Below are 25,062 nucleotides of genomic sequence, written 5' to 3' on the forward strand. Positions count from 1 at the left end.
TTAAAACTCAGCCCATTCAACTGTGCAAAATAAAGCAGTGAAATTACAATAGTTGCTATGATTTAAAGAAATAAACCAGTTTGTACCCCCTTCCACCTGATTTACTCCCCAGGCAGAAGCTTAACGCTGTGTGCCCAATGCAGCCCACTTTGCACATCTGCCTGGTTTGCACAGCTGGCAAAGACTGGGCAAAGTCATTTAAAACTACTTTGACAAATTCCTGTTTTCTCAGATAAAAACACATTAGTAAGTAGAGCTTGCAGTGCTGTTGGCATTAAATGCACAAATCAGATTAGATACCCAAGCTCACGTGTATCCCTGGGACAGCCTGAGCAGGGCTTAAGTTTCCCCATACAGGGAACATGTGCCAAAGTGTTTCTTCCAAGATGTTGAAAAGCTGCATATGCATATCAGAGTACATGGGAGGGCTGCACAGACAAGCCCCTGCTCGCCTCACTGGTGGTCAATGACGGGTTAAAGAGTGCACCTCTATTCTGTGCAGGAGCTGGAGGGGTTCCCATAGGTGACCCCACTGCTTTGGCTCCCCAGTTCCCAGCCCGGCTCCCTGCAGCTGCTTGCCTGGGAGCCTGTGTCCCTCTTTCTCATAACCTCGCCTGCCTCCTCCTCCTCTTTATATATTCATGAAGTGGTAGGGACAGGATAAATAAAAGCTGAGCAAGCCGGAGCAGCAGCACAGGAAGAGGAACTGCTTGCTCCGGCGGGTGCCTCACTCTGCACCGCTGGGACGGATCCTGCCTCTTTATCTTTGCTGGGACAGAGCCGGCTTGCGAGAGAGATAACTGTTCCCTGCTCTCTGGGGTGGCAGCTGGATGAGCTCTGCATGCAAGGAGGAGGAAAGTTAAAAGTAAGTGAGTCAGTCTCACGAGGGATAAGACAGTGCCTTGTAGGATGTTTCTTTAAGTTCAGAGCCAGGCCTCTCATGGGGCTGCATCTGCCCTGCTGTGTTCCCCGCAGATTGCTCCCCCTTGTCATGCTTTGTCCCCTGGGACCCGCTGATGGGGCTGAGGGCAATCTGGTGGACCCACAGGTGGAGGAGAGGCTGGAAGCAGAAGGCACATGCGCAAGCAGGGACTTACTGTGTAATTCACAGGGGAACATTTCAAAATGTTGAGCCTTTCTCCAGCCTGCTTCATTCTGGAGAGATTGGTGTGGAGGGTCACTAAAGCCTGGTGTTAAAGGATTATATTGCAGCTGTGCTTTTTTTGGGAAGGGCAGACTTCTCAGAGTTCACATATGCCTGCCTCCTTGCGATCTCTTACTACTCCCATGGTCTCTCTTCTGTCCTTTTTCTTCTGGGATTGCAAGGAAAGGATGCACCTCTGCCTCTGATGCACCCCTGCACCTCTGTCCTCTGATGCACACAGAGGAAGCTGTGGGGCTTTCTGCCAGTAAATTAGTCCCTGTGATAGCTGAAATATACTATAAAGGTGCAATAAAGTCTTCTCTTGGCTGTAAGGGATCAGGATCTGATTAGCCTAAGCAAAAACTAGAAGCACCTCAAATGCTATGGACCCTTGCTTCCCTCCTTGGGATGCTAGCAGCACAGCCAGCACTGTGCCGCCAGCACCGTGCCACCAGCACCTCTTATTCTGAGGAGACTCCATCCCAGCTTGCAAGTCAGAGAGTGACCTCACCAATCCCCCGTTCTAGGGCTAGAATTTTACCATGCTGCAAGTCTGCATGATGTGCTGCCAGTCTGATCCAAGGAGCATTATCTCCCTCTCTGCCCTGCCTACACTCTTTCTGTGTGCAATCAGCATCATGGGGAGTATGCTAATGCATAGCCCTAAATACAGGGAACATTGGTACGCGATGCTCCCCCCAGCACTGACCATCAATTACCCACTATTTCTGCAGGATGGGCCCATGGGTCACAGCTAAGGTGTCACATTTGGACCTCTGCTAATGGTCAATCTTCTCCCCCTGCCTAGGTGCAGCTGCAAGATGAAGCCTCCACTTGCTCAAGGCATGAGGTTTGTGTACCTTCTTCTGAATTTGGCTTCCCTCTGCTTTCCCATCCCACTCTGGAAGGACCGAGACTCCCTAATGCAGGAGGAGAAAGCCCATCAGACAGGCGGCAATTTGGTGCTGAGTAGACAGGAACAGCAGCTGAGTACAAAGCTTGTAAACCTCAAGAAGCAGGAGGTTGCAACAGCTATAGCTACGGGACAGTTTCCTCCAAGCATGCACTTCTTTCGGGCAAAAGGCCTCATTGAGCAGAGCACGGTGTTCAGCATCTTAAAGCGCATGCCAAAAGGTAGGCTTGGCCCAAGACTTGCTTGTCTTGTTCGTCCTCCTTTTGCCTTTTGCTTTCTACAGCAGAGCTGGGACAAAGCATGAGATGTGGCAGGCGAGCTTATAAGAGCTGTAAATTGTGCTCACTCCATTCCAGGAAGAGCCCTGCCTCTGAGCCTGCGGACAGGGCACAGGGAGAGAGGAAGAGGGGGACAGATTGGATGAATACACATTTCCAGCAATTGTAGCATTTGGTATAACTTATCATATGGATTCTTCAACCTTTGAAATGTGGAGAAAGGGCAGAGGAAGCAAAGACAGCAAGACATCACAGATATCCATATTTGCTCAGCATGCTCCAGCCAGGGCCTTTCCTTTTTTCACATACACATACTACAGACATGCTACCAACCTTATCTTAGCCCACCTCCTAGCCAAAATGCTGTAGCCCCAGTAAGTCTTTCTGCAGGTGTTCTGGAAGTCTACTGGAAAGTCTGGGGGCATTAGAGGAGGAACGTGCTACCTCCACTACTGCAGGCATTTCTCCTCTTGTCTTTAGAGATCTCGTTTGGCTTACTCAAAGGGTGTTGACCACACAGGAAACACAGCAGGGCTTGCACCACCCCTAGGTCATTTTTCCCCGGTTGTGCAGCAAGCCATGTGCTAATGGGCTGTCATGCCCTAATACCAAAAATGTTTCTGTACTCTGCATCACACAGTTTTAAAGGCATTTGGACCATTTTAGGTTAGCTAGAGGTTATGACGTTGTCCAATACCTTCACTGCACCATCCTGTGCATCCTCCAACAAGCAGCTGGGATGCAGCAGCATCTGAAAGCTCAGCAGTCCAGGTTGCAATGGAAAGGAGGAGAGGATATTTTTAGCCACAGTGAAATACAAAACAGCTAGGCTGGGTAGCAGGAAGCCTAATGTCTCCATGTCCCTGAGCTGCTGACAGTTCAGCAGAGAGGCAGGGGGTTGAGGTGATCACAGGAGGAAAGCCTTGGCTCTAGTTTCTCCCTCTGCATCTCTAGTTCAGCAAGGAAGAATCTGAACAAAGTGCCTTCTTTAGTTAAAGATACAAGACACTTGCAGTAAACACTGTCAATACTCCTGTAACTCTGTACAGTATGTGCACCCTTCCAGGTGGTCCCTTTTTGATTCAGAGCCCCACGGCCTTGCCCACATGGAAACAGGCAGGTGACCTGTTTTGGAAGATTGGGGAATCAGTTTCTCCACAGAAGCATTTTTTACTTGCAAGCTGTGGCACTGGAACATGGAGAAGAGCTATCTTTCTCACTTCACAGCTTCTCCCTCCCAGCCTCCGGTGTGGGATGAGGACCCCTGGCTTGCAGCATCCTAATCTGTTACCATAAATGATTGGTATATCAGAATTGTCATTATCTTTTCATTACTGAATAGAACAGTAAGGAATTGAAAAGTACTCCGCCCTTCACCTCCACTAGGGTATCTTTGATATCAAGGAGGAATCAAACAAAAAAATTAACACTTTTCAATCCAGGAGATGTTAAAATGGGTTCTTGGAAATTTTTCAAGAGCCATAAGCTTTTAGGGCCAAGATCACTGCTTGAGAAGGACATAGTCTTAAAGACCCTGGGAATTACTGTTTTTTTCACATACTATTATAATTTCTATTGCTGCTCACATAGGGAAGAGGGTGACATTGCCAGGAAGAGGAAGGTCAGATCTAGACAGCTGTGGCATGCCCATTCTGTCACACTAGCTCTGTTGAGAGCAGCAAACCACAGTTGCTCAGCATCTTAACAGTCAGACCCTCTGTAGTGGGAGATTATAGGCCATATAGGCTATATTAGATCAGTCCACTATAAGTTACAGTCTTGAAGTTTGTCTAATGTCACATACACAGCAGTCTTCTGTATTGTTCTTGCCACTCATGTTCTCCCTTTACCCCTAAGGGTATCGAAGCAATTTTGACTATGAGCTCTCTCCTGGACTAATAAAATACATATTTGTAAGACTTCACCTCTCACAGTAGCTTCCCTTTACAAAGATGAAGTTTAGTTCAAGCATCAAAAACGTAAGAAGTCTCTGCAAAATGAGAGATTTTAGCTAAACGAAAGGATGGGCTGAGGAAGGTGAGCATGCAGAGAGTGCCGGGAAGACTGGCAGTTGCCAACGTACTGCACAAAGCAGAGCATCCCGGAGGCCTTTTGTGCTGGCCAGCAGCAGATGTACATTGTGAGTGAGCATGCTTTTGATAAGGCATAAAAGTAGATGGTACTCTGCATCTGAGTGCAATTCCCTGGTGTGCCATGGTCTGGGATTTTGGTGTATGCCAGAGTTTCAAAGAGATTAAAGAAGAGACACAGACTAGATGCAAAAATTGAGGCAGGGATTCAAATAGCTTAGATACAGAGGCTTGTTTCAGGTCTGCAAGTCAGCTAGCATGCCTTGTAAACTGCTGCCTACTGTGTGAGTTCCTCTTTAAATCAGTGGGGCCTGAGCCAGCTCACAGCAAAGTCTGTCTGAAAGACCTTTAATAACTCAGAGCATTTTCCATCCCAGCGGAGAAGCAGAGCTCCCTATTGATTTCTGCCCTCCCTCTGCTCCCAGGGAGCTGTCACGCTCTGCCTGCCCTGTGTTTGATGTGGAGGGGGCCACATCCCCCAGCATGGGAGAGGCAGAGCAGCCGCACAGTCTCTGCTGGGAGAGGTCACTCGCAGCCATCTAGAAGCATTTCCAGATGCCCTTGGATGGGCAAACTCAAACTATTACCACACTAAACTTCAGTTCCTTCTTCTCAGCTGCTTTGTCTTGTTAGCATATATTTTTCCTCCCACCAGGTGCTGTCTTACACCTGCACGACTATGCCATCCTGAGTGTGGACTGGCTGGTGTACAATGCCACCTATCTCCCCAACTGCTACATCTGCTTCACCCGCATGGGCACCGTTCGGTTTCGCTTTTCCAAGCCTCACCCTCCGCACCCACTGCCAGCCCAGTGCTCCCAGTGGGTTTTGCTGGAGACTTACCGTAAACAGCTGCACAACATGACCGAGTTTGATAGCAGGTGAGTGAAGAGGGGTTGTAAGCTTGCCATTACTTCACGCTAGCCTTGTGTAGCCAGCAGGATCATTCTGATCATCCAACTTCGTCATTTTCTTGCTGCTCTGGAAGTGGGGAACTCCATTTAGGGCTGCACGCATACAACAAATAGCAACACAAGATCTTGAACATTGCAGCACACCAAAGTCCGACACCATCAAAATTGAAGTTTTCTGTGCACCCTCACTCTGTCGTTCGCACAGACATGTTGAAGACAATGGTTTGAGTAGATTCGTGTGGCCTATCCCCACCTCTCCGCAGCATCCATGCTGGATGTGCTCCCAGCACAGGACAGGGCTGCATGCTGAAAGACCTTATCTCATCCATTAAGGTACCATGGAAGAGGATGAGGAAGCCAAGTAGCTGAGAAGAGAAGCCCAACATCCAAGAAGTCTTTTGTAAAAAAATCATTATTTTGAGTCAGAGCAAGAAGTTGGGCAAGGTACTTGTGTTAGTAACTGCACTAGCAAAAAAACCCCCCAAATAACCCAAGAGAAAACCCAACCCAATTTCCCTCTCCAAACACCACCCTTGACTTCTGAGGGCTGTCCTTGAAACCTCACTAGTACCCACCAGGCTAAGGCAAGAGGCACTCATTCCCAACAGGGTCCTCAGGCACCAGGAATTGTGATTTACCCTCAGACAAGGGGTTTGGTCTCAGCCTGGGCATTGGTTGAACCAATGAACCCCACACAGATCCTATGCCTGGTATCTCTCTTGCCCCCTCAACACCCTCCTGCTAGCAGTGCTTCTCCCCTTACAGGAGAGGCCTCCTATAGCTGTCCAGGAGCTCACCCATCAAATGGCTCCCCAAGGCATCCCTCACTCTCTACCAGGAGCTCCCCTCCCTGGAGGCAGCTCCTATTGTAAGTGCTGGCAGCCTTTTATCAGGACCAGGTGTTAGCTGACTGCTCAGCAGCCCCCTACCATTTAATCACTCACAGGTGGGTGGGAATAGCCTGGATCCCCCCTTCCAGCCGGTGGTGACAGGAAGAGAGAGCCCTATTCCCCCATCCAAGAGCCACTGATCCTGGGACAAAGCCCTGCCAAAAAGGCCAGGAGGAAGCATGTAGTCCTGCGTGGCACGTAGGGGGCTGGAAGAGCGTGCTAAATAATGCATGGAGTCAGACACTGAGTGATGAGGACAAGGGAAAATATTGAGTAGTGATCCATTCAGAGGGCACCACTGTCCACGGTGCTCTGGGGGTTGGGGTCCTGCGGGAAAAAATAGTATGGGGTGTCATGTAATTAAAGCCAGCATGGCCATGCCGATATATGAGGAGAGGGCTAGATGAAGGTGATGTGGGTGACCCTAATTACAGCATTTCCTACGTGAAATTTGATGGGGTTTACTGTAGTGCTCTTCACTGAGAGTCTGTGCTCTTAAGTAGACACCTTTTAACTCTTAGGGAGCTGGTAACCCCTCCAAATGGAAGCTGCCTGGGCTCTGTGCCCTACAGATCTGCGAAGAAGGTCAGGTTGGGAAGCTGAGGAGCTGCCAGACCTTTGGCATGGTATTGCTTTCCCTCCCCAACAACAGCAAGGGGCAGGGCAGAGGGAGCTGACTTTCCAGGGTCCCCACCACTCATCTCCTATGGGAGGTCCAGACAAGGAGAAAGTAGTGTCAGACCCTGGGCTTTTGATCTTTCATATCCTGACATTCAACTGCCCTGGCACGTGATGGAAGAAATCAGATCCAGTGAGAAGTCGCTTACCTATGTCTTTGAAAGAGAAAACTGGTTTCCCATTAGCTCCCTTACACTTCTACTGGGAGTGATAAAGAGGGAAAGACCACAGCACCAGCTTTTTTCAACCCCACCTGAAGACCCATAAAGAATGTGCAAGAAACTGGATTTTGAAACAGCTTCACTTATTTGAAGCCCAATCAACTGCACTGGGTATTTCAAAACTGCCTCAGGAGCAACCATTTGTTGTATTTGTTTTTGGTTGTATTTCCATAGTGTGACATCCCTTTCTGGCTGAGGCTAGAGGCCACGGCATCCTATGCACCTAGGAGGGTGGAGCTGTGCATTATTTGATTCCCTATGTTCCTGTTTGGGAACATGATTTCTTTTCAGAGGCAGTGTTATAACATTCCTCTTCTTTTGTATTAGTTGTCTGACAATGTCTAGTAGCCACAAGCCAGAACAGGAATTCAGAGTGGCAGGCACTACACAGGAACACAAGACAGACCCCACTGCAAAAGTATCCCCAAAAGTGGAGGGGAAACTGAGGCACAGACCAATGAAGTGATTTAGTGATTTTCCTCAGCGAGTGAGTGCCCAAGCCAAGTACAAACTTGGATCTCTCACATCCTGGGTGCTTAGACTTACTCATTTGAGTGTGTTGTCCTTCATTTCTTGCCCTTCTGTGCTCATCACCACAAAATCACAGAGGAGTCATTGCACATTATGTGCAAACACACGAACAACCACCACATTGAGGCTCTTCCCCTTCTATATTCATCTAATCCCCGGGTGCTAGTTCTAGGGGTTAGGAATGTTTTTTGGCCGTCTGGAAATAGGTCTCTAGCCAGGAATAGGCCCCAATCTGTTCTGCTTCTCAGATTCTGGAAACTCTCCCAGTCTCTTGAACATGTGCATCCCAGGCTACCTCTTTCCTGCGCTCCTCTTTGCCCTTGAGCACTGACAAGCTGAGAGAAAGCAGATGTCAGAGGAAGGAACGGATGGATAGTTGGGTGGTTTCAAGGGAGTATCAAGGGAATATGGCAGCAGGGAAGGGCTCTCATGCAAGACAGGGTGGATCAGCAACTATGAAGGGAACAATGGAAATGTTTCTGAGAGGCTGCACCTCTTTCACATTACTGTAATACTGACCAGAAAGGGGTGAGGGAGAGAGGTGCCTGAATTCCATTTTGCTGTTTGCATTTTTAGGTACATATGCATACATATACATATGTGCATATGTGTTTTGGAAGCAAGTCTTTTTGTTTGTTTCTCTCAAAAGAAGGTTTAATCATTCCTATTCAAAACACACATCCTATGGGCCAAGACCCTGGAGTATTCTGTTACTGATTCCAAAAGGATGCTATTATGAGAATCAGGAGATCACAGGCCAGGAGGCAGAGAAACAAAGCGAATGTTGCTTTGAGACTTAAAAGAGAAGAATAATCCTCACTTATTTACTTTGCATTACGATATAGGAAAATACCATTATTTCCTCAAGATGCAACATAATGATGACTGTCTCTAAAGCAAGAGCATGCCCCTAGATATTTCGGGAAACAGCACTGACATTCCAGATATTTGTAAAATACCACTGCAGACCCCTTCCTGACCAGCAGCCCTAGGATTAAGGCCGTGCCTGGCAGCACATCTCCAGTGGCCCAGCGGAGCTCTCTATCACCAGGATGAAGTCATCTGTGAGGGAGCTGACACCATGGCCGAGGCTGCGCGGACAACTCCCCTGGGCACTCCTGGCTGCCTGGACTGCCATCACCTTCCCCTCCATGTCCTCCGACTGCCTTATCTCACAGAAAAATAGAGCAGTGTGTGCATTACAGGGGAAAAAAAGAGACTAAAAATCCACTACAGAAACAAAGCACTCTGCCCCCTCTACAAGTCTCCCCTTGGGGAGAAGAGGGGGGATGAGAAAGAGAGAGAAAGCGAATGAACCACATGTGACAGATGTTAGTCACACTATTTAATGCACCACTGGAAGACACTCAGATACTACGGTGACAAGAGGGCTGTAATTGCCCATCGAGAACAGAAAAAGCAGCAGGAAAAAGAATCCCTTTAAAGACAAGGCAACAAAACTGCTTCTTTCTATATTATACAGCCCAAGAAAGCAAGACAGTTAGGGGAAAAAAGAAAAAACAGGAAAAGAGAAAGCAAAACCACGGTTGAAAACAAATAATCCTTAGCTGGTCATTTTAGCTGTGCCCCTTTGGGCATATGCATTGCAATAGCATTGTTCAGTGCATACATGACATGACATGGAAGGCTATTTGTAGTCTGCACCTGATCACTGGCCCATTCCAGAAAAGAAGCAAAAAATGTGTTTATGAAGCTTTGCTTCATCTGCATGAGCTACTGATGGCAAAAGCCCCTGAACCCTTAGGAGATTATCCAGTTATCAAGGATGGATCACTATTACACAATAAATCTTCAACAGTTATAGGGATCAATAATCAGTCTCAAAGGGAAGGGAATTATAAAAAAAAGCACGATTTGATTTATGTGCTTTTAGGAACAGGGCAGTGTGGGGATTTATTGCTGTTTCTAGCCCAGGAGCACAGGCTAAGTAAACAACCACAAGTTTGTACAACTAGATTTAAAGGCAGGGAGCGGAGCCCTGTGTGCACTCATTGCTGGAGAAGCCAAGTTCTCACAGGACAAGGGCAGAAAGCGGTGGGAGCCCGACTAACCGCCCATCCTTATCCAAAAAGAAGCTGTGCAGGGTGGCGAGAACAGTCTTGCACGGCCTTTTGATCCATGGGGAGGTTTTTCCCTCGGTGCTTGAAGGGATGGTGGGAACAGCCCCACTCAGCTCTCGGCTTTGGGCAGGTGCTCTCCGCCGGTGCGCAGGGCTGGTGGGGAGCTGCCCTTTGGCCAGGAGGGGAATGGAAAAGTCTCTTTTCCGCAGCTCTTCCCACACAAAACCTCCTCTCCCCTCCCACTGAGCTGCAGCACACCCTTTCTGCTGGCAGCCGGCCTCCACCACAGCTCCAGCAGCTGGATCAGAGCCTTTAGGATGCCCCTGGCTCCTGCATTCCTGGTTTCTAGGGTGATGCTGTGGTGTCTCCCACTGCTCGTGCTCCCCACTGCCTGCCTCTGCCATGGTCCAGCTCGGTCCCCTTTGGATGCATGGATTACTGAACAGTAGCTGGGGTTGCCCAGTGCCCTGTGATAATAATGGCACCAAAGCCCCTATTGTAATGCGCAGGAAAGCAGAGGTGAAGTTGCTGTGGAAACCTTAGGTCTGAATTTTCCTGACTGTTAAGCATTTAAAATCTCATCCTTAATGTGGTATGAGTGTCTCAAATTAACAGAGTGAAGAAGAAATGAAATTGCAGCCACTGAAAGAGCATCCTTAGTGAAAGCGCAGGCAAATGCTGGGGGAACGGGCTCTGTTTTATAGTCAGGATGGAGGGACTCAAAAAGGATGTCCCTGCCTGGGATGTGTCAGTTTATGAGTTTGGACCAGACCACATTTTACATCTGTAGGAGGAAGGTTTTTAATTCCATCCATCCAGAAGCCTCTTGGAAGAAGATAATAAGAGCACAAATCAAACCCACACCACTCATATAACAAAGCAGAGCACTGCACAAGGATGGGGGCCAAGACATCAAACAAGAAACATCATTAAAGATCAGCGGCTGTCACTGAGGGGAAACAATATGCTTCAATGAAAGATGAAGCATGGTTGAAGGAATTTCTATCTGAACCTGCCTAGCCCCTGTCACTAGGCAAGCATCAGGCCTGGCCAGACTAGTAAACCCACGTACCTGCAAGCAGCTGGCTCTTTAGCTTGCTGCAATGGCTTCAGCTTGTCCACCCAGGAATGACGTTGATCACCCCCATATTGCCATTTAGACTTTGACCACCAGCCTGAGAAATTTATTATGAACCTATTCAGGTGGCCACCAGCAGAGGGATGGGAGCTGCTGCCAGAGGCAAGGCTTTGGGTGGGATGAAGACTATCAGCTTGTCAGAGAACAGCATTGCGGTATGGATGCTCACCCTGTCCAAAAGGCAAGCTGTCACCCACAACTAGGTAATCTTGGAATTATGGGCTCCTTTAAACTCTGCTTGATAAAACTACCTGCTGCCTTTCTGGATTTCTGAGAGAGGCTTCTACACCAGCTGAGCGTATGGAGGAAATACATACGCTTCCTTCCCATTAAGGAAAAGCCAGAACCTGTGATTCTTATCAGTCATTTCCCAGCAGACAACCTGAAGAAGTCATCAGCAAGGCAGGCAGGATATCAGGTGTGTTCCATTGGCAGGGGAAAAGGATTTCTGATTTACAATCATTTTCCCCCTGCTTGTATTAGATGATGTACTTTGACGACACGAAGGTGTCAAGGCAAGTTCTAGGCTTAGTAAGCAAGTTGATGGTGGCCCAGTACATGGCATCTCCTGGAGACTCAGATTTCCTTTAGGTGGTAAACAGAGGGCCAGGTGTCATAACTTTTTTACATACACTGAAGATGTTTGGGAGAATATATTGTCTCCAGGAGCAATGTGCTAGCCTACTTTTGGATTAAGGATACCACTGGGTAGCGGAGTGCAATTCTTATGATATAAAAACATCACACTTGCTTTTGTAACTCTTTTGTAAAGACAGGTTTTGAACATCTAATCTTACCTTGCTTGTAACTCAACAGATAATGTATGACTTTTTACCTGTCAGCTATTATCTGTACCAGCCATTGGAGGAGTAAATATAGGTGGCAGAAAAATTACCTGAATGCTTTCTAGCTGCACCAGTCATTGTTATCCCTGTTGTACAGCAGTGCCAACAGGCCCCGAGTTAGATGTTGGTCCTCTACTGTGGCAGGAAAGGCTTTGCACCTTTTCTTGGACCTGCCCATAGAACACATGGCTCCTTCAGCACAGCCACTGCCCTGCTACACCCCAGAGCATGCAGGTGTGAGAGTGTCACGTCTGCAAAGCTTGGTCTCTGACCATAAAACTCACACCTATCTTGGAGGAAATCTATTTCCCCCTGTACTGAACATCTAGCTGCCAGCCAGTGGCTTTTTGCATGCTGAAAGCCAACTGTCTTGTTCATTCTTCTCATTCTTCCTTTTCTCTATACCCTTTCTACAGCTTGCTGAGAAACTTGACCCTGGTGACAGATGCCCCTGAGCTCACCTACCCTTCTCAGACTTTAATTTGGAAAAGATTTGAAGAAGTCTTTCTCATTGCCTCTGGACTTATCTGCTACGCACCTGTGTTCAAGGCCTATTTCTACCAGGGGCTGCTGGAGCTCTATGAAGATAATGTACAGTATGTTGAGATAAGAGCTATCCTGCCTCCGGTATGTATTTTTTGGCTTCTCTAGTATTCTTTTAAATCCTTATTTCTCCATAACTATTCTCAAGCCCTATCTTGAATTCAGTTTTTGTATGTTTGCATACCTGCCCTTCTAAGGATGCTGGAAAACCTTGATCATATTCAAAGGTCTTTGTTGGAGATTTGCATAGGCAAGGGCTTGAAAGTGAGAGATGCTAAGGAAGGCACCTGCTGTGGCAAGAGCACAGAACTCCATTGCACAGTCTGACTGAGAGCTGTGTCAAAATCTTGCTGGTTGGAAAGATGTATCTCATGTTTGTCTGGACCAGAATCACCTGTTCTGTGGCAGCTCTTCTGGAATAATTACCTGTTTTGACTAGGGACTTATTGTGGAATAGTTCTGTTACTTTAAATCCACAGCTTATTTCAGAATGATTTCTCTGAACAGGCTAGTAAACCGATAGACAAAGCACAGTCTTCCACAGTTTGCTGACAACCTAGAATTCTGGCTATGTATGTGAGTATGAACTGCTCCTTTCACTGCCACTAAAATCTGTTGGTAATAGTTCAGGCCTTTCTCCCTGCATGTCACAGGGAGCTGGTCAGATTGTCCTACAATCCCATGCTGCCCCCATGCCTTCCCGAGCACCAGCAGTACCCACTACCAATCTTTGGCTATAAGGGTTCACACATTCCCAGTGGCAATTTTGACACTGCAGGCACACCTTTTCCATGCAGTTCTCCTGCCCAGCTCTAAGTTGGGCAGCATGGGGATGGGAGCTCTGTCAGAGAGGCAGATGCCTTACCAAACACCGTATCTATCAGGCTGCTGCTCCTCACTACACCACCTACCTCCGTGTTCTTCAGAGCCCGTTGCAATCAGAATGAAGCTGCTGTGCAAGGTCGATCTGGCAGCACCTGATGGACCAGCTAGTGGTGGTGGGTTGTGTGTGGGAACACAGGTAGCAGCTTGCTGCTCGCACCACAGTGTCCAGCAGATGAAGCAGCCACGCTGATGTCCTGCTGGTGGCCTGACTCCCAAGTGTGCCTGACACCAACTTCCTTAAATGACTGCCCTTGCATGCAACGGCTGGTGGGCTCCAGCCAGCTGCGTATGCATGTCCGTGCCCCAGCAACCACAGCCACCCCATCAGCAGACAGGCAGATGCTGTGAAAAATCTGGAGACTGGTCTGGCTTTGTGCATGCCTCCCCCCAACAGCTGGGGAGTGGGGCTGCTAACCCTGCCCTACTGGGGCTTGGGCTGGCCCTATAGCAAATAGGGTTCAGTGTCAGGGCTGCAGGCTGGCACTCTATTGTGCCTGAGATGAGAAGGGTGTACTGAAAAGAAAAAAAAGGAGATGGAGAAGAACACAGAGCTTATCTGTATCTTACTTTGCTGGGGTTGGTCATGAGCCAGTTGCTCTGAACTCAGTCACCATTGTCTTTGGGGTGGAAATAGACCTGCAAAGAGAAAATAACAGCAATGTCAAAATTCCTGTGCCATGAGACAGTGCAAAAGCTGACATCTCCCCATGTCATGCAAGTTTCCGAACCAAGAGTATCTCCAATGATACAAGTGCGTGGGCCTGACTGGAAAATACCCTGCCTTTACTGGCAGCGCTTAGACAGGGTTGTAATATCTTTTGAAGAGAGGCTTGGCAGGGAAGACTTCCTTCCTATCCAGCCCCTAATGCTGGCTCCAGGTGTGGGAGCCTCCAGAGCTCCCGAGCTGGGCTTGCTCGCACCCAGTAGCTTGGCATGCTGCGAGGTACAGGCAGCCTGTAGGTACAACCGCACTGTGAGGGCTGCGAGGAGCTGCGAGCACGCTGGGCTCCTGGCCCCCAAGGGAAGTGCCAGCTAGGCTGGGGCAGGGATGGGAGGGAAAGAAGATGCTTTGCGAGGTGAGCAGGGTGTGATGGGAATAGTGAAATGCTTGTGTGGCTGGAGATCTCTGCAAGGCTTGGACAACAGCGCTGACACTCTGCAAAAGCTTGCCTTGCAGCAAAGCCCGCCAGAAGCGGCCCCTGAGGTAAAGTAAATGAAAGTCAGGATTTAGTGCGCAACAGCAAACATTGTGGAAAAGCCACCCAAACCCAGCTGTGTTTGCAAATTCAGCTGTGTAAAGTCTCACATTCCCATGGGCTGCAGCCCGGGAAAATTCCCTTGGAGAGTCTGTGTCTGTACCACGGCTGCTGGTGCCTGCAAGGGGGATGCCCCAGAGGCATAGGGGCTTAGCAAGGGGCATCACTGCAAGGGGCAGCATGGAGGGGAAGTAAGAATGTGGAGTGGACCAGTTGGAGGGTGGAGAAGGGTGAAAGAGAAAAGAAAGGCAAGACGGATAAGAGAACAGAATTATTTTAGCCACTGTTTTTAGAGTGACTCCAGACAGGGCCTTTGTGGGTTAGTATCAATCAGGATATACAGGGCTACGGGTATACAAAAGCCCTGCATATAACCCTATTAGTGAGGATCTCACAAAGTTGATGAGACAGAGCATGCCAAAAGGATTGGTTTTCCCGGTTTGCAGCCAGAGAACTGGGAAAGCATGGCAAGACTGAACAACAGACTCAAGGTCACAGAGCAGACCTCTGGCAGAGGGGAGCAGAAGTGCAGTCCAGCTGGTAGCTTATGGAGCCCCTTGCATGCCTTGGGGCTGCCTTGGGTGATAGACTGCCGCCGCAAGGCACAGAACGTGTGTGAGCCACCAGACAGCTGGACAAAACACTCCAGCGTTTGATATAGACATAAGTAAGAGGTCATGGTCTCCTCTGGGTACTCAAGGGCACTTGCTTGCCATGTCTGAACATGTAGAAACTTGTTTCTTGCATCACGCAGGAAAGAGGAAAACCACTCCTTGGTTCTTGCCATCTGGTAAAGGCTTCAAGAAGAAAATGTTCTGCACAGATTCAACTGTTTTTTTCTGCCCTATTGATAGGCTGCAGCACATTAGTTCTCCTGAGCTTTTCTTCACTTAATTTCTCCCACCCTCCAATAAAACACCTCTTTCAACTTCTGCTTGCCATGTGCTTCTCGTCCTGCAGGTGTATGAACTGGATGGCACCCTGCACAATAAGTCTTGGTCTGTGGCAACCTATCGGGACGTGACCAAGCAGTTTGTGAAGGAGCACCCTGACTTTATTGGAGCCAAGATTATATTTACAGCGCACAGGTAAAGGCTGAGCGGAGCTAAAAGAGGCTGAGCAGAGCTAAAAAGGGCTGAGCATGGCTGCCTGTGCTACAGCAAAGGTGGTGGTAGGAACGGATGGCTTCAGGCCAGGAGAAGTGGTGCTGAGGTCTGGGCTGAAGTGCCACAGTCAGTTAGCAATGCTTGTCTGTGCCATCAGACCTGGGCTATTGACTCATGAAGCATTCCCTGGCACATGTAAAAGGCTGACGATTAGACATCTATATAAGTCTGTGTACGTGCAAAGCGAGCAGGGTTAGCTCATGGTGTGTGCTGGAGAGACAAGCATCTGTGAGCCCTGGGTGTGGGAATGAGCAAGGGGAGGGCTGCTTGCATGCGTGCGTCCAAGCCATGCATGCTCTCTTCCTGAGCCTGGATGTACTCCCTCTCTCTGTGGAAAGTGAAGCAGTGACAGCAGTGCCCGAGTATGGGCACTTGGTATTACAGAGATCCTCATGGAACCCTGCAAAAGCTGTTCTCCCGGCAGCCTTTGTACGGTATGTTCGTGCTGCTGTTCGCAGGCGGGCACAAGGCTGTTCTCCAAGTCAGCCAGATGCCATGAAGTCATGTGAGGTGATCCCGAGCAAATATAACAGACCTCTCATCAGCACTTACTCACTCCAGCTTGGCAGAATTCCGTTTCCAGTTCAGAGCTGGCTTGCCTCTGGCCAGCTTGGGTATGGATGGAGTCTGTCTGCAAAATGCATTGTGATGTTTAAGTCTGATAAGGCTGGAAGAAATCTAAATTTAAAACTCTCCTGAAACGCAGCTGCTGTCCCACCTCCCAGCAAAACAATGGAGAGGCAAAAAAAGTAAATTAAATATTTGCTCTCCATGCTGTTATGTTCCCTGCTTGGTAGATGGGAAAGCCAGTGAGCCAGACAAGCATGTCTCAACTCCAGTGACAGCGGGGTCTAGCCAGGCATTTCCTGGTCATTCAGGGGTTTCCTTTCATAATATCAATTTTCTACTGCTGTTACTCTGGAGAGCTGAAGCTGGTTGTCAGATTCAGGAGCAACTTGCATTTTGGAAATATCCCTGGGGGCCCCGTTTCACAACTCAAAGCCAGAGAAGGCAGGCCTGTGGGAGTGAGCCTCTGCACTGCTTTCTCTCTCTTGCTCTTTAGGATGCTGAATGTTTCCCAGATTGAAGAAGCCATCGTCACTGCCATGGCACTCAGACACCACTTCCCAGACACCCTGGCAGGCTTCGACCTGGTAACTGTTTTTCTTCTGTGGCTTCAAGTTAACCCCTAGAGGTGCAATATATGTATAATATGGCATATGTTTTATACGAGAGCCAGATCCTCTGCTGCTGTACTGTAATCAGTGTAAATGAATCACAAATCTTCCAGCTAAGGATTTTATTGAGAGTACTTGACAAAATCTCCTGAAAGAATCATCTCCCTACTCCACAGCATTGTAATTTCAGTACAGTTGGCACCTCAGTGACATGTAGCTGTAAGTCCCACCATCTTCCAGAGTGTGTTCAAAAACACCTATCCTCTTTCCCCTAGGTTGGTGATGAGGATGAAGGTCATTCTTTATGGGACCTGAAGGATGCCCTGACCCTTCCGTATTCCCTGGGGGTCAACTTGCCATACTTTTTCCATGCTGGGGAGACTGGTAAGCATGAAGACTCAAGGCCTGTTATTGCTTGCAGAGGCAAGGCTTCTGTGCTTGCAAAGCACAGAAGCAGCAAGCCTGGCTGTACCTAGAGTATGTGTGTGTGCATATGTCTATACATGTGTATATAACCAGTTTTCCCTATGTTTCTCCCCATATCAGCTTGTTGGCTGTAGCATTTCTACATGGCACCTCCCCTACCTGCTCCCTGCTCTTGACTGTAGGCATCATGTGGCTCAGCATCTCTGCCCTGTGTGTGACACAGAGCTGTGATGCACGAGTTATTTGGGTAGCCATTTCCTACCCAGAGCAGTGCTTACCTCCTATTCACAGTGGTAGCAGAATTCCTCAACCATTATTTTACACTTTAAGGTGAAGGAACATCTGAGCCAGCCTCAAGCCTTATCTGAATACACTCATCAAAGTAACTGATCATTACCTTTCATTCCTAGGGCAATATATTCCTATTGGCAATCCACTGTTCAGTCCATATGGATGAGGTTTACCTTAACCATGTGTGACAGTTGTGTCTAACTTGTGTGTTATGCTTACTGCATGTTGACATCTACAGAGAAGATGTCTACATCTGAACTAGTTACCTTTGGTTCCCTTTACAGACATGGACAGTTACAAGCACTTCTAAGGCACAATATATCTCATGCTAATGCACAGGCTATTCCTCAGAAATTATTACTTCTCTCCATTGACTATCAATGCAGACCAGCATGATTAGCTTAGCTGTAAGAGCAATACTGTGGACATCTAAAGCCAGGTGAGATGAGTAGGTATCTCTATGCTGAGGAATGTCCTGGGCAGATTTGGATCCCTATTTCACTGAGAATGCAAAGTGGGAACTCAGAGCATGAGCAACCCTCCCACCTTACAACTGTGACATTTATTAAAGAAATGATCTAGCAGTTGTATGAGAAGATTTCTTATCTGAGATGATTTATTTCCTCACAGCACTGCAGTGATTCTTACCTGTCTTTGCTCAGACTGGCAGGGCACCTCTGTGGACAACAATGTGCTGGATGCATTGCTACTGAATACCAGTCGGATTGGCCATGGACTTGCCCTCATTAAACATCCAGTAGCCAAAAGTTTGTCTCTGAAGAGGGATATTCCTGTAGAAGTCTGTCCCATCTCCAACCAGGTATGTTGGTAAAAGCTTAGGTCTTGGGCTGGGACAGAGGAATGGAATTTACCATGATAGCAGAAAGCTGAGGAGCAGCTAAACTTTTTGTTGCACCCAGGCTGGCTCAGTTGTCTTTGCACCATGTTACACTGCAGTCTGCTATGTAGACACATGCTGTGTATATATAAGGCTGGTAATTCCAGTCAGCTCACAATCATTTAAATTCCTATCCAGAGGAACGTGGGAAGGCAATCCTCCCTAGTGGAGGTGAGGCCCAGAGCCAGGGAGGTGCCCAGAGAGACACAATGGAAAATACTTCAAAGTCAGAGGCTGAGAAGCTGGGATTTGTAACTGGAAGTCTTTTGGTTTTGTAGAATTCATAACCAAGGGGAACTCTTTTGCAACACATTAGCATGGTGCCCATTGTCCCCTGGGTGCAGAGGAAAGGATGCTCTGGGGTAGACATGTACCAGTGTGAGCCTTGAGGGAGAGAACCCTGATACCAGCTCCCAGATGTCCTCACATTGTTACAAATTGTTACAAATAAGCAGAAGTTATTCAACCCACTGGCCTTGGTTTAGGTGATTAATATAAGAAACCCATCTCCCTGCGTAGTCAGTGGAGACAAATAGGCTCCTCCTGCAGCAATTCAGAGGAGAATGCCTAGCATGAACAGCCCACTGGAGGCTCTTCCTCCCTGATGACTACCTGCGGACACAAGCAGCTAGAGGCAGCTAGAGCAGGGCGATAAGTGCTGTAATGCAAGCACAGCTACAGCAATAACCTGATGTGGTGTTATCTCCCACCCTTCCCTGCCGAGGTCCTGCTGCTGGTAGCCGATCTGCGGAGTCACCCTGCAGCTGACCTCATGGCTGAAGGGCACCCCATTGTGATCAGCCCCGATGATCCCCCTATCTTTGGAGCAAAAGGAGTCTCTTATGACTTCTACGAGGTGTTCATGGCCATCGGAGGGATGAACGCTGACTTGAGGACCTTAAAACAACTTGCACTCAACTCCATAAAGTAAGTTCTTCATCTCTCTCATCTAGCAATAGTAATGCTAAGGGGACTACCAGCTTGCTCCCTGGAAATCCACTGTGTTTGGGGTTTGCCCCCAGAGTCTCCTCTGCCACATGAACTGGGCTTCCATTAATCCAAAGTCTCCTCTGTGTGTCTCCTCCAGGGGCAAGACAAAGGGACCCCAGAGGCTCCTCTGCCTGTGCTCTTGAGTGCCTTTCTCTAACTCAGCATCTCAGTTTATCCCCCCTTTTCCATCCTTCGCAAACTTGCCTTCAGTACCCTGTTCTGGGTATGGGAAAAATCTTAGGCCTTTGTATCGCTTGTCTATTTCTGTCAAAACTGACTTGCTGCGCTGTTTGCCATGGCTTCATTGGGGAAACACAGGAAAACAATCTACCAGCATGTAGCTTGAGTGTGTTTAACCACATTTTCTATGTATCTAGACAGCTCTGAATGTCCCAAAATAGTTTGGATATGGTGCCGAGAACCTTTGTGCACATTCCTAGACTCTTGTCTCTTTGCCAAATCCTGTGCCAATCCTCACATCAATCCCAAGTCCCTGCATGGCCAGGGACGACAACAAATACTCGTTTCCTACCAATCTGGACCAAGCCCAGGCCACATTTGAAAGCAGTGCTGTCTCTTCTGTACTAGTCACTGGGTGCCACCCAGTGAGTGTCCAGCTTATGCAGACTGAGCTGTTTGTCCACATTGTGTAATGGGGTAATGGTTTTAAACTAAAAGAGGGGAGAGTCAGGCTGGAAAAATTCTTTACAATGAGGGTGGTAAAATACTGCAACAGGCTGACCAGAGAGGTGGTGGATGCGCCATCCCTGGAGACATTCAAGGCCAGGCTGGACTCTGGGCAATCTGATCTAGTTCAAGATGTCCCTGCTCATTGCAAGGGGTTGGACTAGATGACCTTTTGAAGGTCCTTTCCAACCCAAACTGTTCTATGATTCTATGACTCAGTAGCTGTTGATATGGCCTTGTCCCAGCATGAGCCCAGCTGGCAGGAGCTCAAGGCTTCTTTACACTGCCTTACTCTGTGTGGTGTAGGCATGTCCTGCAAGAGTTAATCTGTTACTGCTTCCTGCCTTTTCATTTCAGTCAGTGATCTTGAAATGGCTGCCTCCTTGTCTCCTGTCTGATACTGACTTTTCTCTTCCTCGCAGATACAGTGCCATGCTACCAGATGAGAAAGCCAAGGCCAAAGAGGTCTGGCAGAAAAAATGGGACCAGTTTGTGGTTGACCTCTCTGATAGCTTTTCAAGGGAGCTTTAGAGGGGAGGAGACACATCTCAGAAGGCATTTGGCAAGCCAGAGCCAGCCAGACTTATTGCTAAGAGAGAAACTGCTTCTTCCATGTGACCTGAGCAGATGAATGAACCTCAAAAGTCTGACCTGGCAATGGGCTTCATGGGCTTAATACTAAGAATGAGCTGCACTATCCTGTGAAAATCATGGACTGGAGGTAAAAGGGAGCAGTTATAGCAACAACAAAAGAACACCCTGCTCAAAATAGTCAAAACAGTTAAAAATTGCCAAAGACCAAATCCTGACATCCTTATTCAGGAAAAACATGCTTTCTAATTAATGTTAGCAGGAGATTGCCAACATGAGGATCTCCAAATTTCGCCTTATCATTACAAAACGCAGACCTTGTCCGGAAACAGCTAAGACAAACATCCAACCATTTGGGCCACTGACCTTCAGGAGAGCAAGGACTGAAAATGACTCTTGTTATGTTTAACCCTGGGCCTGCCGCCAAAATAGCACTGCTAGGTCGAAGAACCAGTCATAGGTCCGATGTCTGCTATTTCAGGACCTACCATGGCTGGAAACGAGCTGATGGAACTTGCTCCCAGAACAATTTAAGCCTGGTTGCACTGTGATCATAAAGTCCAAAAGAGGTGCCTCTGTTGCTGACAGGTTTTTTTACTGCAAAATCGTTTCCTGTCTTCTGGTCACAAGGAAACCAAACCACTTTTCAGCTGAGAAAAAACACCCTAGCTTCTCAGATACAGTCCCCTGCACTGGGCCATGTTAACACGGACCTTTGCATTTACAGAAGATGCCATTTAATTTCAAGGTATTCCACTACCAGCCTTTTCCACCTAACTCAGAGTGCAAATGCACCCTTATTTAGCCTGTTGGACATATTTTCACCTTGTTGGAGAACTACCCTCACTCTGGATAACCACAGTGTTCACTTGGACCTTTGTAGTTTCCAGCTCTTTGGCAAAAGGTATTGCAGCAACTACACAATAAACAGTGTTTGGACAAGCAGATTCCCTTTCTTAACATCACCAAAAAGATCAGGAGAAAACTAACTGCAGGGAGAAAGAAATCTCAATCAAGGATGCTAAACAAATTCAGCAAAATCCTTTGGCACACATAGCGCAAGCACACAGCCAGGATCAGTCAGCGGCTCTCCCCGGCTTCAGCACAATTATGCTTGTTTGCATCAGCCAAGAGAGAAATTACAAAAGTTCCTGCTGAAGGACATCTCTCTCCTCTGAGCTGCAGACTTGCAAGGCCTGTCACTTCCTGATCTGACCAGCTTGGGCAAATTTGCTCTCTTTATGTTTGCTGCTAATTGTCTCAAGCTGCCTGGCCATAGTGTTTATTTCCACTGACCTTGGCTAAAACACCCTAGGAGGAGGCAAGTATACTTACTACAGACCTGGATGAGGCAGCACAGCCCATGCATCCTGTGTTAAATTGCTCACATTTCACAGGCTGCAAACTCATCTCTTGTTATCCTAGGAAAAAAACCCCAATAAACACACTACAAACCCCATAACAAAAAACCAAATAAACCCACAACCAACCGAAGGCTTCTACATTGCAGAAGCCAGCAACACAAACCACAGGAAGCAGAAAGTGAAAGCCCAGTCACACACCTCGCTAACCAAGGGGGCTGAGCATCTAGCACCCCAAGGCTTTTTCAGACACAGCTGCCTCTACTCCAGCTCTCTCTGCCCACACCTTCCTCTGAAGCACCAGCAGCTAATCTTTACAGGCTGGACTTTCCTGGGCCTTGATGCAGGTTTGGTCCTGGGACCAGCTTTACACTGGAGGAGGAGCCAGAGTAGAGCCACCTTCCCTCCTTCTCCTCCTTCACAGGTGTTGCGTACACACCTCAGTCTAAGGTCCCTAAGAAAGGCTTTGGTCATGGTCAGACTATAAATGCTGACGTGGGAAATGCCTTATTTGTAGTGCTGAGGAAAACTACTGCAAACTGGCGGAATGGCTGCTAACCAGTGACCCACAGCAATGTCCCTCTGAGCTCCCCAATCCTTCGATTTTGCTATATATGGATCGACAAAGATCTTTTATTTGCTGTGAATTGATTCTCCCTTAAGTGAGCCTCTTTGCTACCAAGGTGAAGCTAATAATTACAGAGTCAGTGTGGGAGGAGCTGAGTTCCTCAACACAGGCTGACCCATGTCCTTTCCTTTTCTGCCACAGTGGAAAGGCTTCAGCACTTCCTGCACATGGTCTTTTGAAGGCTTGAACCACCGGTGGCTTTTTGGTTACCTCTAGTCCCCCGTCCTCATTTATCCACATTAGCAGTAGGGCTAGATCTTCTGTTTGCCAGACACTTGCTGGGACCAGTTTACTTGTTGTGTCCAGTTTGTTCTTGCCTTCCTTGGAGAAGCCTGTTGTGTACTTGGCCATTTACCTACTTTGCATTTGGAACCATGATATGATGTGGCCCATGGAGCCACTAGCAAGTGATGCTGTTCAGGGTTACAGCACAGAAATCACAGGGGAGTTAAAATTGCACAGGTCTGGAGATCTGGAGATCACCTCAGAACTTGTCTCTATGGGGCTGTGTTCGAATTTGTGACTCAGCTTCTGCTGAAGGTTTCCATCTTAGGGTTGGTCAGAGAGCAAAAACTTTTCCATCCTGATCACATGGGTTTAAATGTGAGCCTGAACCACATGGAGAAGCCTGACTCCAGTCATGTAGCCTTCCTTGCATCCCTCCTTGCCATGTGTGGTGGCTGGGCATTCCCAAGAGTCCTCTAGCAGTAGATGGGCTTTAACCATTTTTAGGGCCTTAGTGAGTGTGACAGATGGAGGGCCAGACTGCTTAACTGCTGGGGATTAACTCATCCGTAGAGTGGGCCTTAGTTAGGAGAAAGATGCAAATTGGGAAACCCAGACAGCATCTTCACATCTCCAACTCTAGCTGTGCAAATCAATCCCTTCAGATATCCTTTCCCGTACCCTCAGTACCATGGGCCCTGCTCATATTTGTTGGCAAATACATCGCATATAATGCTTTCAAGCCTGTCTCATTCAGAACATGGTAAATATTTACATTTTTAAATGGGTTTTAATTGCGGGGTTTCACTTTTTTTTTTCCTGTTAAGAAGAACTGGGGATACCTGTATCTGATGTGAGGTTTTAATCTGGAATGTGCAGCAGAGGGGGATCTTTCATATCATTCAGCCTGGATTATCAGGGAGTTATCAGGGAGTCTGAAGTGTCTTCACAGAACGCTGCAAAGCACAGTTTGATCCATGGGGCTAACACACTGTGGAGTCAGCCCGAGTCACCTGGCAGAGGCATGACACAGGTCCTCCAGCTCCCCACACCACACAGTAGCTGCATCCAGCTCAGGGCTGTGTTTTCAGAGACCACTCAACAGACACGATTTGCTTGTGCTACCTCTCCTCCTGTTCAAGTTTTGTACCACCTCTATGGCGGTTACAGCATGGGAAAGTAAAAGAAACTACTGAAGGTCATTTTGCCTGCTTTTAGCATGATTTTAACAGAAGGCAACAAGGAGAAGAGTAAATGCTACACGACAAGCCCATTCTTTTCAAAGCTGGCAAGTGCCTGGTGAAGTACCAGCTAACTGCCTGGCACAACTCGAGGCTCTTTGTCCAAAGCATTGGTGATGGGCATGGGAAGAAAGGGCCAGCCAGAGAACTTGAAAACCTGAGATGAAGGAGGTGTTTGGACAAGCAGGGCTGGAGGCAGCCAGAAGGGTGGTGGGAGGTTGAGCAGGGACAGAAAGGGCCCCCCTTCAGTCTCCATCTGGACTTGGGAGCAAGGAAGCAGAGTAGGAAATCTATCTGTGATGTTACTTCAAGCAGCCATAGGAATATGCCAAGCCTAATGCTTGTTATCTCCCCCATCTGTCTCTCTCTGTGGCCTCTTCTGGCTCAATTTGTTTAAATGGGAGGTGGATGGAGCTTTGTTTGCAGCACACAGGTCTAGCCTGTGTTTTGTTGCGGAGCAGTTCAGATGCCTTTGGGGCACTTTAGCGAATGAAATGTTTGCCTCTTGGTCACTCACTGGCAGGAAATGGCTGATCCAGCACTAGTGGTTGCTGTCAAAAATCTTGCCAATAAAAACAGAGGACTGAGGTAGCTGGCTGAAAATAGAGATAGGCCAAGCGAGCAGCTGGATCTATACATCATGTGAGCCTCCATCACTGCAGTGGGACTACACACATGCCAGATGCTAAGCAAAGCCCTCTGGCCATACAACAGAGGGATACAGATGTGTTTTACACCAGCTCCTGATGCTCAGCCTGCTTCAGGTTTTTTCTCCAATAAGTTGCTGAATTAGTCTCTTCACAGGTAGTAGAAGGACATTTCTTTGGCCAGAAACCTGTAGCTCTAATTGGCTCAGTATTCCTTTCTTTCCAGGCTCGCAGCAGCAGTTGCAATCATGGCAGGTCTATCAAGTCCACTGAGGGTTAGGCAGGTGAAGGGTCTGGCCCTCTATTCGCCTGGCTTGCCATTTTTA

The 25,062-nt window shown here is 47.9% G+C and overlaps 1 protein-coding gene across 2 annotated transcripts; it reads left to right on the plus strand.

Annotated features, from left to right (window-relative positions):
* Positions 1–693: 693 nt before the first annotated feature.
* ADA2 (adenosine deaminase 2) lies at positions 694–23,590 on the plus strand. Of its 2 annotated transcripts, XM_030480587.1 has the most exons (10): positions 694–865; positions 1,953–2,278; positions 5,081–5,306; positions 12,140–12,350; positions 15,368–15,495; positions 16,637–16,727; positions 17,027–17,135; positions 18,131–18,288; positions 19,091–19,293; positions 20,466–23,590. In XM_030480587.1, exons 2-10 carry the CDS (start codon positions 1,966–1,968, stop codon positions 20,572–20,574), a joined length of 1,548 nt encoding a protein of 515 aa, XP_030336447.1. In that variant the 5' UTR covers positions 694–865; positions 1,953–1,965; the 3' UTR covers positions 20,575–23,590. The 2 variants fall into 2 exon arrangements, with proteins under 2 accessions (XP_030336447.1, XP_030336448.1); XM_030480588.1 differs by lacking the exon at positions 694–865 and having other exon boundaries at positions 1,956–1,994.
* Positions 23,591–25,062: the final 1,472 nt, after the last annotated feature.

The sequence above is a fragment of the Strigops habroptila genome, chromosome 3 (genome assembly GCF_004027225.2).
Source record: "Strigops habroptila isolate Jane chromosome 3, bStrHab1.2.pri, whole genome shotgun sequence".
Lineage (NCBI taxonomy): Eukaryota > Metazoa > Chordata > Aves > Psittaciformes > Psittacidae > Strigops > Strigops habroptila.